General features: G+C 53.0%; 1 protein-coding gene across 1 annotated transcript in view; it reads right to left on the bottom strand.

Annotated features, from left to right (window-relative positions):
• EBF4 (EBF family member 4) overlaps positions 1-19,199 on the bottom strand; it is a gene marked incomplete at its 5' end in the record, with an annotated part of 55,371 nt that extends 36,172 nt beyond the window's left edge. The window contains 7 exons of the mRNA XM_081255359.1: positions 5,004-5,072; positions 6,127-6,200; positions 7,833-7,888; positions 8,061-8,124; positions 8,364-8,520; positions 18,250-18,371; positions 18,885-19,199. Of these exons, the coding sequence (XP_081111485.1) occupies positions 5,004-5,072; positions 6,127-6,200; positions 7,833-7,888; positions 8,061-8,124; positions 8,364-8,520; positions 18,250-18,371; positions 18,885-19,199 (857 nt within the window). The remainder of the gene's footprint in view (positions 1-5,003; positions 5,073-6,126; positions 6,201-7,832; positions 7,889-8,060; positions 8,125-8,363; positions 8,521-18,249; positions 18,372-18,884) is intronic.
• Positions 19,200-19,891: the final 692 nt, after the last annotated feature.

The raw sequence follows: 19,891 nt of genomic DNA, 5'->3' as shown, positions 1-19,891 counted from the left end.
TCTACATGCAAATATCAATTGTATTTCTTTATACTATCAACAAAGACTTAGAAAACATAGCAAAAGATATAATTTACAATAACAACAAAATATAAATTGTACCTAGAAATAAGCTACCCATACAACTGAATGGTTCATTCCCTCACCTCTTCAAGTCCTTCCTCAAACTCCATCTTCTTAATTTGGCCTACTGTGACCACTCCATTTAAAACCACACCTCTCCCACCCCCAAATTCCTGATCAGTTTTATTTTTCTCTATTTTTTCCCACCTATCACCATCTAACATACTTATAATTACTGTTTATTGCCCATCTCCCCAGTGTCTTCTCTGTCCATGAATATGGATACTTTTGTCTGCTTTGTTTACTGTGGTATTCCTAGAACCTAGAACAGTGCCTGGTACATAGTAGATGCTCAATAAATATTTACTGAATGAGTGAATGAATGAAAAAAATAAGTGTATGTAGACTTTACTGAGAAAATTATAAACCTTTATTGAAAGGCTTTAAAGAAGATCTATATAAATGGAGAGATAAACCATATTCATGGATAGGAAGACTCAGTAGCATAAAGATGTGAATTCTCCTCCAAACTGATGTATAAGTTAACGGTACAAAACCCCCAAAGATGTGTGTGTGTGTGTGTGTGTGTGTGTTGGTGTGGAACTTTCTACATGGATTCTAAAATTTATATGGAAGCACAAAAGGCCAAAATAGTCAGTTCTTCCCTGAAGAACAAGAGAAGATGGGAACCTTACCCTACACGCTTGTCTGTATTATTTTTATATAGATAGAGTGATTCAAACAATGCCATGTTAGCACAGAGATTATCAAATAGATCAAGAGAATAAAACACAGACTCTAGAATCGGACACACAAATAGAAGGAAACTTGATTTAGGACATAGGTGGTACTGAAGCTCAGTAAGAAAGGATGAGTTATTTAATAAATGATACTAGAATAGTTAGTGATTCATAAATAAAAATAATTACATTGATACCTTAATTCACACCATGCCTCCAAATTAGCTCCACATGGATTACTAACCTAAATGTACAAAGAAAAACTGTGAAATCTTTAGAAGAAAATGTAGGAGAATATCTTTACGACTCAGCATAGAGAAAGGTTTCTTAAACAAAATGCAGAATGAAATCCATGAGGAAAATATCGATAAATTCAACTACATTGAGTTACTTGATATACACTTCCCTGACAAAGGATCAGTATCTAGGATCTATAAACAATCATTAAAATCAATCATAATTCCTGGTGATTTCAGTATCAATGTAAATAGATAATTCTCCCAACACATTCTTCTCTCCATTCCTTGAGTATCTCTCCTCCAATGACCTTCTCTCTACCCTCCCTTGGCCACACATTACCAATAAACGGAATTTCCGAATAATCCTACCTACAGACAACCCACTCCCTAACCACCAGCTCCAACCCCTTCTAGTACCTCAACTCTAGTAATTCTTGGCCCCATCAAAACCTATGTTCCATTCATCCTGCCTTCTCTTCACTCTCCCATAGTCCTCTCCTTTCTGAGCTTAAATTCCTTGTTCCATTTTTGTAAACACCCCTTGCTTACACTTTTCACTCTCTTGCCCTCTCATGTTTCATCGTATTCACATAGCAAACCCCTAACTCTGGCTATATGCAACCACTCACCTGTTCTGCACCTGCACTTGTGCAGCTCAGCAGGACTAGGCAAATTGCTCACTTTTAATTTATGACCACAGGTAATTCCCTGATGGTCCAGTGGTTAGGACTCGGTGCTTTCACTGCCAAGGCCCCAGGTTCAATCTCTGGTTGGGGAACTAAGATCCCGCGAGCCGTGTGGCATGGCCCCAAATACATAAATTTTAAAAATGAATAAATTTATGACCACAGATCTTAGGTGGGCCCTTAGTGCCACTTGGCAATCACAGAACATTTCCATGGTCCACTCACTCTCTTGGACAACTGTTTCATGCCCTAGTGTCTCCCTCTCCATCCACATCCTCAACTGTTGACCCTGCTTCCTACTTCACTGAGAAAACAAAGCAATCAGAAAAGCACATCCGTAAGCTCCTATGTTGGATATTCCCATTTACCCATGTCCAGCTTCTCTATCTTCCCTGCTGCCTCCATGGATAACGTCTGTGCTCTCAGCTAAAGCCAGTCCTCCACGTGTGCAGGAGAAACCCTGCCCTTCGCTGATTAGAGGACATTGCTTCAGCCATTCTCCCTTCTAACGCTTGCATCATAATTTTCCATTTCCTACTGGGTTTTTGTCGTCAGCATCTGAACAAGCTATATCTTTTTCTTGGCCTTACACTGTGCTCCTATCACCACCCTGTTCCATCCTGTTTCTTTGATCCCTTTAGGGTGAAAGTCCAGAGTTCCTTTAGTCACTGTCTCTAATCTCTCTTCTCCCATTCTCTCTTAGACATACTCCTATCAGAATTCTGCCCCTTTTGCCACTGAAATGGCTCCTGTTGAGGTCACCAATGTCCCCCACATTGCTAAATCTAATGATTAACCCTTAGTCCTTTTATCATATCCATGAGCAGCATTTGATGCAGTTGACTATTGCCTCCTTTGGGGATAATTTTTCTATCTAGGCTTCTGGGACTCCACTCCCCTGATTTTCCTTCTACTTTACTGGCAGCTGCTTCTCATTCTCCTTTGCTGGTTACACATCTCCATGACCTCTCAACATTGGACACCTCGGAATGCAGTTCTCGGACCTCTCATGTTTTCTTTCAACACTCGTTCCCTCAATGATTTCATTGATTCAAATCTACATCTGTAGCCTGGACCTTCCCCTTGAGAGCCACACTCATGTGTTCAGCTCTTTTTCAAAATCTCCACCTGGAGGTTTAGCAAGAATCTTAAATGTCATACGTCCAAAACCAAACTCCTGGACTTCTCCTCCCAAGCCTGCTTCTCCTGAAATCTCCACCTTCTCAGTAAATAGGAGCTCCATCCCTTAAAGTTGCTCAGGTCAGAAACCTTGGATCCGTCTTTGACTTCTCTCACCCTGTCACCTTGTCTCTCCTTCCATAACAAATCCTGTCAGTTCTGCCTATGAAGTGTATCCAGAATCCAACCACTTCTTACAAACTTCTCTATAACATCCCCTCTGTTGCAGTCTCCATCATCTCTCCTGGATAATTGTTATGGTTTCCTAACTCATCTCCCTGTCTCCACCCTTGCTTCCTGCGGGTCATCTTCAACACAGGAGCTAGAGTTAAAAACTTGTCAAAATATAAATCAGGTCATATCATTCTTCTCAAACACCCCCACTGGCTTCCATGTCATTCAGAATAAAAGTCAAAGTCCTTACAATGGTTTACAAGAATGGCCTACATGCAACCTACAAGGCCCTGCATGGTCTGGCCTTCCTCCTGCCCCACCCATTGTATCTCTGACATCTTAATCTCCTACTGTCCCCATCATTCCAGTCACCTGGGCCTTCTTGCTGTTCCTAAAACACGACAAGTACACTCTTGCTAAGAACATTCTTCTCCCAGATTCATACTTGGCTCGCTCCTTTACTTCCTTCAGGTCTTGGCTCAAATGTCATAGCTTCAGTGAGGCCTTCCTTAAATACTCTAAAATTGCAATAGCCCCTTCCTGGGCACTCTCTGATCTTTCCTGGTGGCTTTCTTTTTCTCCTTAGCTGTTATCACTATCTAACACGCTGTACATTTTATTCAGTTAGTTTATGTCTATCTCTCCTACTAGATTGTAAGCCCACTGACACAAGGCTTTTTGTCTGTGTTGGTCACTGCTTAATCCACAGCATATAGAAGAGACCCTGGCACAGGGTCCATTTTAACAGTAGATGTTAACATTTAACAATAGATGTTAAAAAATTATTTGTTGAATGAATAAACAACATACTAATCGGCCAGAATACGGTAATAGGCATTCTCAATATCAATTGGTATAATCTCTACAGAGGACAAATGGGCAATAAGTATCAAAAGTACAAATGCACATCTCCTTTGACCCAGAAATTCTGCTTCTAGTAATATCCTTTATATAAATTCACACATGTGCTAAGTGACACATGGACAAAGTAATTCACTACAGCATATTTTATCCCTGAAAAAGAATGAAAACAGCCAAAATGTCCAGCAATAGAGACTAAAGAAATTATAGTCCATCCATACAATGGAATATTTTGCAGTAGAAAAAAGAATAAGGAGACTGCTTGTGTCTGCATTTTCTTGCACAGACTATCTCAGGAAGGATACCCATGAAACTGGTAATAATGCTTGCTTATTTGGAGGGCAATGGATGAGTCAGCAGCAGAGGTGGGAGACTTTGCTGTCAACCCTCCTAAACTTGAATTTTAGTACATTGTGAATGGTTTAATCTACTAAAAGGAGAACAAGGCAGGGTTTAGGTTCCAATATGGAATGAGTTCTAAGATATATTGTTACAAATAAAAAGGTAAGTACAAAAGACTGTGTACTGTATGCTATACATCGGGGTGGGGCAGACATACTTTTCATTATTTACTCTTTTATACTTTTCAAATTTTGTACCTTATATATGCATTTCCTATTCAAAAAGAAATAAAATAATTTTAAAAAATCATGGTGGGAGAATGCATTTTCATATGCATCACCTTGACAATCTTATGATTGAAGCTTGCTAAGTATTTCCCTATTTTTTAAACAAAGGAAACGGACGATCAGAGAAGTCAAGTCAAACAGCACAGAGGCACCAGGCACCAGGACTAGAGCCTGCTTCCCTGCCAGGCCCTCCCAGCCTCTCTAGCCCAGCAGCCTCTACCACCCTCCACCCCTGCCCTCTTCAGCTCCTTCCCTCAGGACATACAACTCTTATGCCCAGCCCCAGAAGGTCTGCCACCAGGGGCTTCAGTCAGGGGACAGTTTCTCTCTGCTCAGAGCCACCAACAGGGTGGTGGGTGCCACCGTGCTCTGTGGCTGATCCCAGCCTGCCCTGGCCTTGCAGCTGCCAGGCCCTCTTCCCCCGGTCTGTACCTGTCAATGATGACGGGGTCTGAGGGTGTCTCATTCCGGTTGCCACAGCTCTTCCGGTCACAGCACCGGCTGAAGGAAAGATGCGAAGGGAGGGAAGGAGGAAGGGGGTGAAGGAGAGGGAGATTACAGAGTGTGTGTGTGTGTGTGTGTGTGTGTGTGTGTCTCTCTCTCTCTCTCTCTCTCTCTCTCTCTCTCTCCCCCCGGGGTGAGGATGCTGATGTCCTGTCTCTGAGTATGGAATCCCTGGGCCAGAGGGGCTCACTCTCAGGGGCCTGGGGGAGACAGGCGGTGAGGGTCCTACACTGGAGAGCCCTTATCCCCAGGGATAAGGTTGGCCAAGAAACCCTTGTCCCAAAGGCATGCTGCTCCTGGAGGATCCAGGAAAGGGCAGGCTGCTGACCACCTACTCTCTCTGTACACGTTTTATACATATAGAAAAGAGCTCCAATGTAAGCATGCACCTCATGAATTATCACACAGTGAGCCCACCCATGTAACCAGTACCCATACCAAGAAATACCATGTGACCAGCACCCCAGAAGCCCCCTCATGCTCCCTCCTGGTCACTGCCCTTCCCAAGGGTAGCCACTGTCCCAACCAGATTTTTGAACACTATTTTCTTTTCCACGTATGAAGAGCTGCCTCGGAGGACCCTTCCTGGCTGACATCTCCTGGGGAGCCCTTGCCTAGAAATGCCAAGCTCTGAGGTAATGGGGAAGGGGAGTCTAGCACTGTGTTCCCTCTTCCCCATCCTGCCTGCCCAGGGGTGCCCTGAAGTTCACAGAAGAGGCAGCAAAGTTTCCTCCTCCAGCTTCTGAGCTAATCCAGGAGGCCCAGGCCCTGCCCCCATCTCCCAGCGAGCCCTCCCCAGAGCTTTATTAGTTAAGCTTCCCAGTAGCAGCAGGAGGCCTCTCTTACAAAAACACTCGGAGAAGCCACATAAACAGGCCAGGCTAATGGGTCCTCAAGGACCCCCTCCTCAGCCAGCACTGTGCCCAGGGGCCTCACTCTTCCCTCATCACCCCCACCCCCAGGCTTCCCTGGGGATCAGTGGGGAAGGGGTTGGTGGCAGTGGTAGGGGTCAGGCCAAGAGGCCAGGGGCAGGTGACCTAGCCCTTCTCACCTGCACATGATCTCGTGGGTGAGTAGCACGCGGCACATTTCGGGGTTCTTGTCCTGCCCCTCGTAGATGATGGCCTGGGGAAGGGGAAGTGCGCAGGCTGGAGGGGAAGGAGGCTCCTCTCAAGGCCAGGTGGAGGGGCAGCTGGGCCCTGCTCCCGGGGAAGAGCACACCCTCCAACTCTCTCTGGGAGCCCAGGAATGCAAAGAGGGAGCTGGGAACCTGGCTTCCCAAACCAGGACCACTATCAGAATGGGCAAGAGTGGCATGAGGTCTACAGATTCTGTCTGTCCACAGGCAGCCCTTTCCGGAGCCAGCTCTGCTCAGGGGCAGGGAGGTCCCCAGATCACCATGACCAAGGTCAGGCTGCTGGGAAGGCAGACACACTCCAACCTCCACAGTTCTCACAAGCATTGTCCCTCCAGGCTGCCCTGCCAGCTCCTTGGCCCCTCTCCCCACCCCTATCACCTCCGCAGGCCAGGCCAGTGGCTCCCTCTTGGACTGCTGGATCAGCCACCCCCACCCCACCACCCCACCCCCAGCCAGTCCCCCAGTTTCTCCTCCGCCCTGAAGCAAGGAGTGAGCTTCCCAAACCACACATTTGGCTTCTACCTTATAACCTCTGTGCCTCGCAGCCATCCCTTATTTGTGGGTCCCTCTCTCTCTGGACATTCTCCAACCCCTTCCACACTTGTTGACCATGCAATCCCACTTTGCCACTGCCTGGTCTGCCTCCCACACCATGGCGACCACAGGCTTCCTAGAAACATACCACTTCTTCCTCTGCCCTGGGATTGGGTGAGGGCTGCTGGAAGACTGTCTGCGTGGGAAAGCCCAAGTCTCCACCTCAAGTTGCAGGCCACTGATTTTCACATCTGAGACTCAGCCCTGCTCTTTTACCAGGGCACACAACCCCTCTGAAAAGCCTGAGGCTTGGGGCCCTGTGGCTGCACAGTCCGTCAGGGCTGACTCAGGTTTCAGTTGCCCCGAGCTCCTCATGCTGGTCCTTGAGCCTCCTTGTCTTTTCAAGTCAGCAAGGTACTGAGGGCCTGCAGTGGAAGCTCTGGGGCCCCACTCAGTCCCCTCTCCTGGACCAGTACACCCATCCCCCAGCTGTGGGTAGCATTAGCTGCTAAGGGCTTTCTCTTGAGAACTGCTCTCAGCAGACAGGAGCTGCTTCCCCTGAAAATATCTGGAAGGTTACACTCTCCCCTTGGCAGTGGTCCCCAGCCAGTAACTGACCAATACAGGGGACAGAATCCTGGCCTCCCTGCCTCAAGGGGGAACAGCTCTGGTGCCATTCCTTCTCCAGGGCTCCTCGTGGATCAGGCTAAGGCTAGACTCCAGCTGAGACCACATCCTTGCTGAGCATCCCCGGCCCTGTCCTGCTTCTCCTCCCTCCCCTTCTGAGAGCTTCTCCCCTCCTCCCCAGTAAACCACGTGTACCTGAATCCCCGTCTAGGCTGAACTTCTAGATAACAGGACCTAAGACAAAGTCGTTGAACAAATATTGTCTTTTTCTTGTCTAGAGGGCAAAAGCTACACATCCTCCTCCTGTGGACAGTGGTGAGAACTGTGGACAGCTAGACAGGTGAGGATGAGGGCATGGGGGAGGTGGGGGCAGGGACAAGGATGCTTGCTCAGACCACAGGGAGATGGGGGTTAGAGAAGGGGCTGGACAGGCCTGAGCATCCCCTGGGGTGGCTCACCTGCTTGGACATGGAGTCAATGAGACGCACATAGAGGTCCTGTTCTGTCCGAAGTCCTAAGGGTGGAAAGGCGGAGAGGGCTTGCTATTTGGGGAGCCCCTGTGGCTTCCGATGACTGAACACACCCCACACCCTCCCCCGCTGAAGCCAGAGCCCCTCCACCCTGACAGTGGGGCACCAAGTGTCACATGGTGCTGCGGTACCCAGTGGGCAGTGGGCCTCACTCACCGTTGTTATATACCAGCCGGAGGCGATAATGGATCCCGTTGTTTGTCTTTTCAGCCCCGGGCTCCTGCAGGGACAAGATAGGGAGGATGCTTGGTGCTCCCAGGGATCCTCCAGCCACCCCCCTCCCCCCAACTCCCTTCCCACCCAACCTTCCTCCCTCCCCCCCTCCCTCCCATCCATTTACCACCCCCTTCTCCACTCCTCCACCACCTATCCATCATCTGCTCCAGTGGGAGGGGGTTCCCTGAAACCCTCCCCACCCCCCCACCCTGTTCCTTCCCAGCGAGCCCATGAGCCTCTCACTCGGTCCTTCTCCACAAAGTCGATGAAAGCTGTACGCTCCACCTCCACCGGCTGCCCCTGCCGGTCATACATGGCCAGCACGAAGTGGAAGAAGTTGGATTTCCTGAGGTTGGAGGGGGGCTGCTTCTCAAAATGTGCTCGTGCCAGGCCCACGCCACTGTGGGGAGGAAAGTTGCTGGGAAACCACTGGAAGTGCCCTCCAGAGAGAAAGACCCCATCACCTCTGACCAGGTAGGTGGGCTGGCCAAGACTTGGCTCTGATGTGTCAAGAGTTTGGGCAAGAAATTGGATGGGCCCATTCCACCCTTGCCAGGGCCATCTCAGTTCTAGAAGAGGCCTCCCAGCCCTGAGGTCACCCCAGCCTGCTCCCATGGGAATAAGCAGCACAACAGGTGACAACAGAGGCATCCCTGACAGACTCCTTCCCAGACTTTTCCCTGGGCCTCACATTTTGGAAGGCTGATCTCTAAAACCAAATGAACAAGCAACCCATCTTACTGACCACAGGCTCCTGTGACTGCCCTTTAGGGCCTCAAGGGGAAGCTGGGAGGTTTTGGAATGAATATCCCACTGTACCCCAGCTCCTGGCTATGTGCATGAGCCTACGGTATTGCCTGGGAGATGATGAAGTCCATCAGACTCTCAAGAGACATTGAACTGGCTCAGGGCCACTAGTCTGGCCAGCCTGGACCCTGGGCTATGGCTGAAGGTGGGAATGTCCTCCCCAGGTATAGGGGGACCTGCCTCCATGCTTGGAGGAAGACACCACTGGCTCCCTTGGGCAGAAGGATCTTCTGGTCTGGCCCTGCTTTCTCCTGGCTCATCAGAAACCAGTCCCAGAAGCAAAGCCAGGGTGAGAGCAGGACGAAGAGAAGAACCAAGGCCCTATTCACCAAATATTTCCTGAACCCCAATGATGTACCAAGCGCTGGCCACATGGCACCACGTGGGGCCAGAGTGAAACACCTGGAAGGGGAGGGAAGACAGATACAGAGAGCTGCAACACAAGACAGAGTGGTGGGTGTCCCTTAAGAGATGTCACTATATAAAAAACGGTAAAAGCAAAGGAAAAAAGATTAATTCTTTCTGTGCGTGATGAAGGGAAGATGTCATGGTGATGGTGGCCTTCCCCCTGGCCTTCGAGGAATGAATAGGAGCTCAACAGGGGCAGGAGGCAAAAGGGCAGAACTAACAGCATAAGAAATGGCTGTAGGTATGAGGGTTAGTGTCACTGGACCACTTCAAAGAGTGAAGTGAGGAGAGAAAAGGTTTTATTGGAAGTGCCAGACTATCCATGCATACAAAAACCAGGCCATGGAGTTTAGACTTTCTTCTCTGGGTCAAGGTCTTCCAAAGTGTGTTCTTTAGCTCTCTCATGGCTCCAGATCCTCATTCTATAAAAGAGTGTTATAGCCACAACTGCTGGGAAATGCATACACAAGTGTATGTGGGGGGCCCTGGGACACCCTCCAGGAATGGGCCCTCCTTGACCCGCTCAGGCCGGTGCTCCCCATGTGTTAGCGAGCCTCCAAGATGGTTCCCCATGATCCCTGCCTCCTGGTAGTCAGGTCCTTAAATAGTCTCCTCCCATACTGTATCAGGATTGGTCTGTGTGGCCAATAGAATATGGCACAAGCGATAGCATACAATTTCTAAGGTTAGGTCATACAAGACACGTGGCTTCTGCCTTGTTCACTCTCTTGGATTAGTCACTCGGGGGGAAGCTGGCTGCTGTGTTGTGACGATACTCAAGCAGCCCTATGGAAGGTCCACGTGGAGAAGAACTGAATCCTCCTGCCAACAGCCGGCACTAACTGATCAGCTGTGTGAGGTCTACCAGCCCCAGTCAAGCCTTCAGATCACTGAAGCCTCATAAGAAACCCTGAGCCAGAACTACCCAGCTACACTGCTCCCTGATTTCTAACTTTAAGAAACTGTGTGAGATAATGAATGTTGTTTTACGTTGCTGAGTTTGGGGGTGATTTTTTTTTATGTGGCAACAGGTAACTAACACGCCATGCTTACTTGACTACAGAGCATTTTGGTGGAGGGATGTGGTTTGGGAAGTATGACTAAAGGCCACCAGAAGGCTCTGAAGTCAGGCAGGGCTTAGAAGATGCTATAAGCAAGGAGGGCACAGTGTGGTAGAAAAGTGAGAGGCTGCTGCAGGGATGCAGAGGCGAGGATGAGAATGGTGGAACTGTCTTGAGAGCCATTTAGACCAGAGTCCCATCATGGACATGCCACTGTGACAACATCTGCCATACTCATCACTACTTAATATTTTTCTTCGTATAATTTTAAATCAACTTACTCTTACTTGGCTTCTTGCAAAGCCATAATATCTGAAATGTCATGGGTTTCAGAAGTTTGTTGTGTTTTTACTCATACAGATTACAGTAAATACATAAACAATAAAATGAAAACCGTTCCTCCTCTTGAAAGCCTGCTTGGGAGCCTCAGTCGTCCATGTAAAATGCTAATTTTGGAGGCAGAAGTGACAGGTCTTGCTTGTCTCTGATCAAGATGAGGAGGGGCCACCAAGACCTTCTCTTCCCCACCAAAGGTTATTTCTACACGTTCCTTGCTCCAGCATCATCCTCCTCCCTCCTTCCTCGGTGTCCCTCTCTTCTCCTCAGCCTCAGGCTTACAGGCCTTTCACATCCAGGCCTTGACCCTCCCGCTTCCCACTTGCCAAGAGGCAGGGAAGCCTGAAGACAGCTTTGATCACAGCAGGTCCTTGATTACTGTTGATGAATATGCTAATGAGGCAGCAACCCTGACTCCTCCCTCCAGCCCCCAGGACCAGCTTAGGGGCAGTGAGGCTCCCCAGGGACAGGACCACCTGGGGGTAGATAAGGTCAGAAGGAGATGGGCTGTGGGGCCATCCCAGATCACTCTGCCCTTTACTCGGTCATCTAGCCCAGGAAAGGTGCCTGGAAGGCTCTCAGACAGTGGGGAGAGAGCGTATAAAGAAAGAAAGAAGCCTTAACAGAGGAGGGGTGGAGGCTGAGCAAGAACACAATCCCCTGGACCCCTCAACATACCCTATCTACACAGACACTCCTGTACTTCCCAGGCCAAGAGTCAATCAATAATGCTGAGCTTCCTCTCCCATCCATTCCTCTTGGCAAATACCAGTCAGTCCTGGGTCCTGGCTTCCTGGAGTTCCTACCAGGCTCCTAAGGACCAGACCTGGGAAGTCTGCCCTAAGCCCCAAGCCAAGCTCCCTTCACAGGGCCTTCCCTCTCAGCAGGAGGGGATTCCTAGGGAGAGTGGTTGCAGGGACCAGGGGAGGGGAAAGGGAACAGGTATCCCTGCCTGGGGTCTGTGGACCAGTAGCCAGTGTTGCCAGCTGCAGGGCATCAAGGGGCTGCACTGTCCTACTCCACAGTGGGATCAGGCTCAATTCTACTTCCCTTGAGGCAGCCCAGCATCAGCCTCCACTCTCCACCTTGCTTAGTGGGTCTGAGGCACAATCACACACATCCACGCAAAGCAATGGGACAGAGGCGGCTAGTTTATAGTTCTGGGACAGGGATCACTATCATGTATGACAGCAGAACAATATGACCCCAAGCAGACCAGGAGAGGATGGCAGAATAGGCAAGACCCCTGCTGGGCATGCCCAGGACTGCTCCTGGTCTGCGAATGTCTCCAGTTTACCCTGTTCATACCCCTGTGAGACAAGTGAGAAGACCAAGCTGAAATGGAAAGGGTTTTGGTTTAAAGAAATCCTCGTATTTCCTATGAACACAGAGAAGGACATGAGGATTAGAACAGCAGCTAGAGTGCCAGATGCAGGTCTGTCTGGACTTCTCCTGGTTCCCCCAGGCACCTCCACCACCTACCTGCCCGTGCAGTGGGTGACCAATCAGCATCCCTGAGCAGAGCTGCAAGCTGCAAAGGGAGAGGGTGCGGAGGGGGAGGGGGAGACTTCTGCTCTTCTCCCCTTGGGAGGAGCTGATGCTCTTGTAATGAGAAAGCAAACCAAGATTAAAGAACAGAAAGAGACACAGAAATATGCTCAAACAGCTCAGAAGATAGACCCGGGCCGTGGAGAGGTCTGAGAGGCCTGCTGGGGCACCCTGGGAGAAGACATGTGCTCCCACAGTACCTTAGAGGCAGAGATGTGGATGAAGGCCAAGGTCTCTGATTCTGTGGTCTCCAAAGTGGGGTAGCCCAAGACACCCACTGGGGTGTGGAGAGAAACTGCAAGGATGTTTACTGATAGGAATCCTTTATCTAGAAGAAGGGAGAGAGGCAGGAGGAGAGCCCCAGAAGTCTGGAAAGCTGTGTTTTATCTGGGTTTCCCCAGAAGCAGACCCTGAGACAAGGATTCATATGTGAACACTTTATGTGGGAGGTGATTCCAGGAAACCCTGGTGGGTGTGGGGAGCGAGAGAGAGAAGGAAAGGCAGTCCCTAACAGGTGCATTATCCACGAGTAACCACTGTGGGCAGCTGCAGCTCAGCCCCCAGGGAGCTCTGGAAACAAGTCTAGAACATGTGCTTCAGCTAGTCAGAGGGCTGAGCAAGGGAGCTGGGGTCTTCATCGTCCAACTCCAGTCACTGACTGAGGGCTTCTGGGGCGTCATCTCTCAGGTGCTTCTGGCCTGCTGTGCAGGTGGGTGGAGCAGGCTCTGGCCATCTAAGAGTCCTAGGAGGCAGTTGCTGGCAGAGGAAGCAGACCCTTCCCAAGGGTCCCCAGGGACATGGGTGGGATAGCAACTCCCAGGCATCCAGAGACCTGCGGTGTGATGGAAGCCAGCAAAGCTACAGCCCAAGGGCCTGCGTACAGCCTGGCAATATGCACGAGAACTGCCTCACCTGGCGCGTATATTGCTGGAGGCTATAATTCAGAAACGTCTCATTCACTTAGCGTAATTAGTGCACAAAGCGTGCCACATACGCGCCTTTTCCAGGTAAATGCAGCTGAGTGATGAAAACAGCCACATTAACCACTTTTGTAAGACTCCCAAACGATTTACACATCTCCTTGCTTTCTTAAAAAGATTGTTTTCAACAAAATGTTCAAAACACTTTCCTATCAACTCCAGAGTGTGCCGAGGCGGTGGGGCATGTGCTGCTGTAAAGAGCACGGATGTGGGAGGAGAAAGCGCTCATCTTCATATTTCCACCAGGGCCCACTCATCCCCTTCCCATCTTCTGAAATAGCCCCCAAATTAAAGGAGACTGGGACAGAAAAGCTTCGGTGTGCACAGCTATTTTTTTGGTTGGAGGACATCGGAGCATGGGTGTGTGGGGGCTTCCTGAGTACTGTGCTGGGAATCCAGGTTAAAGGTGTCACCAAGGGCAACCTGACCTTCACAGCCTGAGTCATTCAGGTAACTGTGCTTCAGAGTACAGGGGGATGCATCTGGGGGCATCTGGGGGCTGCAGAGTTGTCTGGCTGCTATTGCTTGGCCACCCAGGAGTCCCTGGAGATGTTCCTTTTCGAGGTTGAGCAGGATGCCCCAGAAACCTTCCTGCAGCAGCTGGACCTCGCCACAGCTGTCTAGGACAGACGACGCCTCCCTCACAGTCAGTCTCTGCTCTCGGGTCAGAAGGCCATTCATAAGTCTTTACATCCTTGATTAGGTACTTATTATAAGTGCTAGCAATTTAAAACAAGCATCTCAAATCCCACAGAGGAGGATGGCCGGGACCGGAGCTTTGGCCTTCCCCAAGAGGCACCTTCAGGCCTTTGTCTCCCCTGCACCCCTCTGCCCTCTACTAAATGCTAACTCTTGCTTGCCTTGGCAGCCCAAGGTTCCAAGCAGTGCCTTAGCTTGGGCCTGATCCATCTTGGAATCTGGGATGCTGGGGAAATGGGGAGGAGCCCTGCTGTTATCAGCAGTTGGGGGAGGCTCCTTTTTGATCCCCCCTCCACCCTGGAGGTGGAAGGAGTAGAAGTGTGTATTTCCTGCAGCTCAGCCTTTGTCTCAGACTTCCCGACTGTCTCTGCTAAATCTAGATCTCCTTTTCCCCATCCTAGCATGGCTGCGTAAGTCCCACCTTCCTCTCCTCTGCATCCTCTCTTCCTCCAAGCATCCCACTGGCCGTGGCTCTCCCTGCAGGCATCCTTTGGGTCCCTGGGACTGCTGATAATCATCAAGCTGGGCCTGGCATTCCTGACTCCAGCCAAGATCTACTGGCCTAGCCCAGAGCCTGGGAAGTTAAAAGCAGAGGCTCACTGGGGTGAACCCACCCCAACAATGCGACAGTGCAGGCAGGAGGACCTGGTGCCTAGAGGCAGCTGCCCAGAACCTGGGTCTAGAAGGGCCTGCCGGAGATGAGGCTTTGGGGCTGCTTCATATCCCTTGCTCCCACTGCCCCAGCAGGGGCTCTGCTCACTTGCCCCAGGAAATTATCTCAGCCACCAGATCCCTGGATGATGGGGGAGGCGAGGATCTCACTAGCCAGCTCTCCCATGTTTCCTCTTGCTCTCAATTCTACCCAAAGGCTGTCCACCCTGCTTCTCTGTGCCCACCCCCTTCGCCACCCACCCACAGGCCTGCCTGCCAGGTCCCAGGCTGAGGAAGAGCTATTAATTATTAAAGCAAACAAAAGCATTTCCTAGCAGGGATGCTAGCCTGCTGCTGCTTACAGGAAACGCAGCCCCAGCTGGCTTCCCTCTCGGGGCCCGGCTAGTGTTCTGGGACCAGCTCAAGGGGGAGGGCTAGCGTGGGTGCTCCAGGAGTCTCCCCAGGCTGGGAGTCACATCAGAAGGAGAGAAGAACTGCTTCTGTGCTGAGAGATAAAGTCCTGTTGGTCCAGGGTAGGCCAGGGATCCTTGTGCAGAGTTCCCCACCAGGAAGACCCTGCCGGCCTTCCCTCTTACCTCCAGTGTATGGTATGCAGCCTCTCTTTTCTCTCTACCCCTCTTTCGCTCAGAACTTTCCTTCCTATTGGCAGGCCCTCCTTCACTGATCTTAGCAGGCTCTGGGCTTTCTCCTCCTTCTCCACCTTCTGAAAAACCCTGGCGCTGTAAAGCTGGGCAGCAGCAGCTGCTCCAGTACCTGGTTCCTGGGGTCAGGTAGATCACTAACATGGACGGCGGAGCCCAACAAAAATGGACTTAGTAACCTTCAAACATGCACTCCTGCTTCCTGCAGCAGATACTCATTACCCGCTATTGACTGCTCGAGCCTGGTGCTGTGGACACGAGGATGAATAAGCCACCATCCATGCCCTAAAAGAAGGTGTAGGCTGGCAGGGCAAGGAAGCCCAGGACAGGCAGGGCACAGCTGACTCTGGCCTGTGATAAGCATCCTTAGACAGCACTAAGAACTGCTCCCCTGGGCCGGATGGGAGGGCACAGAGAGAGAAGGTGCTGGGGGGGAGGGTCCCAGAGGTTGTAAGATTTTATTCGGTGGGTGTGTGGGTGCTGGGAGCAGGGGAACTGTTTCAAGAGACATTGTTGGATTCCAAGAGTCATACAGAGGCTGAGAGGAAGCTTGGGATCAGACTGTGATGGGCCTTGAATGCTGAGTATCTGGGAGGAAGTGTGTGTGTGGGGGTCACTGAAGTTTTTAATTAGGGAGGGACACAATCACAGAAGAGTTCTTTGGAAATGTTTCTTTGGCCCCTGGTGCATAGCAGACGGTTTGGTGGGGGGCGAGGTGGGAGGCTGGGACAGTGGGCTAGCAGGCTGAGGTGATACACTGGGGTTAACCTTCAAGCCAGAGTGGAAAGTCATGGAGGGCAAGAGTGTGTGTCATGGGTATGAGCTGGCCGTGGGCACTGTGATTAGGAATAGGACCCAGAGGCACCGTCCAGAAGCCTTGACAAGCTGGCGGCTGTGGGGTGAAGGCAAAGAGCGCATCAAAGAGAGCTGTCAGACCCCAAGCAGCCTTGCAGGGAGCGTTCCAGGGCAAGTTCCTCGGAGACAGAGGGAGAGGAGCCTTCGGAGGTGGAAGAGGGGGGTGGGGCAGGGAAAGGAATTCCTGCCATTGTTGTTCTAGGATGAAAAGACCCAAACAGAGGACTGATGGAGGATCAAGAACCAACGGATGAGATGATGGCATCTCAGGAAGAATGAGAAAGAAGTACCTCCCACCTGCTCCCATCGGCAGGAGGTGCCCAGAGGCAACCAAACGTGTGGGGGCTCCCAATCTGTGTCCTGAGACAGAGAAGCCTCTGGACTTGGAGATGAGCAGCCCAGGCCTGAAGAAATTCCTCTCCTCAAACTGGGAGGCCTTCTGAGTCCTGGTGATGCGGCCCTGGGGACTCAGACTGGACACCTCAACCCCACTCAAGACCTCTTCCCCATGTGCAGACAACACTGCTGAAGCCCAATCTCATGGGAAGAGCCTCATCGTCACACTTCCTGCACTCACACAGGCTACAAGGGCACTGCCTCTTTCCCATCGGCTTCCTGCTCATCAAACCTGCTGACAGGGACAGAGGGGAGCATCAGAGAGAAATAGGAACCTTAAACCGTGAGGCCCCACTGGAACACTTCATCCTCTCTTACAAGGAGCTCTCACCACAAAGGCGGTGGTGGAGAAAAAGACAAAGAAATTGACCATCTCAAATTAAGTGAAAAACCAGAACCAAAAGAAAAACAAACAGGATACAGAATTGCATGTATAACACAGGAAAAAATATGTTAATGCGAAGATGGGAAGGAAATACACTAAATTATTGACAGTAGCTATTTAGAGAGATGAGGTTTTGTTTTCTATTTTCCTTTTTTTTCTAGAAAAGTTATATCATGAGTAAAAATATGGATATTAATTCGCAGGCAAGACCCTTTCTCTTCCTAAAAAGGTGAGCTCCAGAGAGAGGCCCCGGTGCTCCCTCTGGACAGTCATGAAAGCACAGGAATGCAGGAACACCATTCAGTTTGAACATGAAACAAGGCGTGTGTCTGTTAAGGGGTGAGGTTGGGGTTGGTGGTGGGGTGGTATCCCCTGAACAGGATTGGGGATGTGAATGTGTGGCTGGCATCCAGGTCTGGTCTGCCCTGGAAACCCCCCAGCAGAATCCCTTCCAGCTGCTGGACAAGCAGCTGCTCAGACCTCTGGGAAGCCCAGCTCCCAAGTGTCCCATGTGTCTGCAGAGGCAGCACCTCCCTAGTCCCAGGCACTGAGAACTCCAGGTAGGATATCTAACCTCCCCTCCCCTTGCTCACAACTGGGGATACAAAAAGCCCAGGTGCTGTGGGGGGCTGGTCAATGAACCATTATGCTTCCTTTCCAAATCCAGGAGTCCATCCCCCACCCAGGCTCCCTGCCCAGACTCCTGCAAAGGAGTCAGAGGAGATGGGTATGGGTGTTGGGTTCCCAGGGACCCCCTGCCTCGGGTAGGACCCACCAGAAAAACACCTGGAGGGACCTGAGCGGCCCTGACCCATCCTCAGCTCCAATCATTCCACCAAGCCGACTGCCCACCTCATCTCTTCCCCACCAGCCGCTTCTCCAGCTCCACACGTCCCCGTCCTCCAACTCTGAGGGATGTGAGAAAGCAGAAAGGGGGCTGGGTTTCGTGCCTTTCCTGTCCGAGATCTATGGAACTCGACAAGGAGGGGCACTTAACTGCCTGAGAAGGAGGGGTCAGCAGTTCCTTAACAGCTGGTGGCTGTGGGACTGCAGGCAGCCGGGAGACCTCCTCCTCTAGAGCCGTGGACGGCTGGGCCAGCGAGCGGTAGTCAGAAATCAGAGCCGGGACATCCAGGAGTGGAGGCAGAAGCCCCGCCCCGGCCCGCCCCACATTCTCAGGAAGAAGCAGAGGCGCTCAGGGCGAGGTGGGCACAAGAGCTTGCCGGGACAGTGCAGAGTTGCGGCTCCCTCCAACCCCTCGCCCCAGCAGCTCAGCAAGCTGAGAGAAGGCGGCGCGGAGTCGTCCAACCCGAGCGCGCCCTGTCGCGTCCGAGCGCTTACCTCTGCGCCGCGGTGCTGGCGTCCAGGATGCCCGCGCCCTGCATCCAGGAGCGCACCGAGCCCAGGCTGGCGGGCAGCAGCGGCTCCTCCTTCAGGTTCAGCCCGCCGCGGGGCAGAGCGTCCTGCGCAGGAAACATAAGGGCGCGCAGTCGGTGGGCGCTCCCACAGCCGGGGATCCGGTCCCGCCGAGGCTGCGGGGCGTCTCAGCTCCGCCCGCCCGACGGCACCCGGCGCCTGCAGGAGCGCAGCGCAGCGCCAGTCCCGGCCGCTCAGTGCGCGCCAGCCTCCTGGGCGCTCCCTCGGAGAAAGCGGGTCCGCGAGCGCCGGCGCCGTCCCCTCCCCTCCCGGGGCGCGGGGCGGGGAGATGGAGGGATTTCCCCGCGGCCTGAGCGCCGGCGGGCTGACTGAGCGCGGGGCGGTGAGGGAGGGGAGCGGAGACGGCACCCGGTCCGCGCAGAGGCGCCCTAGAGGCGCGCTCTGGCGGCTAGCCAGGGCCGCGGTCGTCGGAGGGGCGTCCCGAGGGCCCCTTGAACTGCCTCAGGCGAGGCGGGGGCGCGGGGCTGCCCGCCCTTTCCCCCTCGCCGCCCCCACCTCCCGCCCACCCGCCCGCGGCGCCGGCGCGGGACGCTGATTACCATCCAGGAGGAGGAGGCTGCGGGCGCGGAGCTTGGCGGCGGCGGCGGCGGCGACTGCGGCGGTAGCGGCGGCAGAAGCAGCAGCAGCCGTGCGTCCCGAGGAAAGGCAGGGGCAGCGCCGGGCCAGCAGACGCCTCCGCCGCCGGCGCCCCGCGTGCTCCGGCGCCCCGGCCCTGCCGCAGCCCCGGGCGGCAGCACCTGGAGCAGCAGTAGCAGCAGCCCGGCCGACTCCCCCCTGGGCCCGGTTCCCGCGCCGCCCCGCCGCGGCCGCCGCCGCCCGCCGCTCCCCGGGCCCTGGCCGCGGGCCCGGGCCATCCCGCCGCCGCCGCCGCCGCTCCCGGGGGAGCGGGAGCCGAAGGCAGGGAGAGCGGGCGGGAGGAGGGATGGCGGGAGCTGGCGGGCCCAGGGGACTGGGGGCCGGGGGAGGCGGGGGCGGGGCGGCGCGGCCGGCCGAGGGGCGGCCAGGGACGTGACATCATCGGGGGAGGAGCGGCCGGGCCCGGGCCGCCGCGGCGGGGCGGACCCTGGCGAGTCGGTCGCCGGGGCTGGGGGCTGCGGCCTGCCCGAGGCCGCGGGAAGGAACGGGAGGGACCAGCGTGGGCCCGGGAGGCCCGGGCAAGGAGCTGACTGGGCTGCGTGGCGGGGGAGCCCGGGCGAAGCCGGAGGAGCGAGCAGGGCCGCACTCAGAAACCTCCGCCGCCTCCGGGTCGCCACTGCACGAAGTCCCGGCTTCTTCTCCACTCATCTTCGTCTCCCAAGTACCCGCCGTACTCTCCACGCCGACGCCCGGTTCCTGCACTTGCCGCTCATTTTGACGCCTTCAAGCTTTTACTCCTGATGTTCTTTGCTCTCCCCATTGGTCCTGTCCACCTTCCCCTGACCTCGGTTTAACCTCAGCCTGGGACTCAAACCTTTCTCCCTTAGGCTGGGCCCCAGACTCGCCGAGCGCAGTCCTTGCACCCCCCATCCGTAGTCCAGTCCGTGGCTGGTCTAAAAACTAAAGCATT

This window comes from Mesoplodon bidens, assembly GCF_964165515.1.
Source record: "Mesoplodon bidens genome assembly, chromosome: 15".
NCBI lineage: Eukaryota > Metazoa > Chordata > Mammalia > Artiodactyla > Ziphiidae > Mesoplodon > Mesoplodon bidens.
This window is presented reverse-complemented; position numbering and strand designations above follow the sequence as displayed.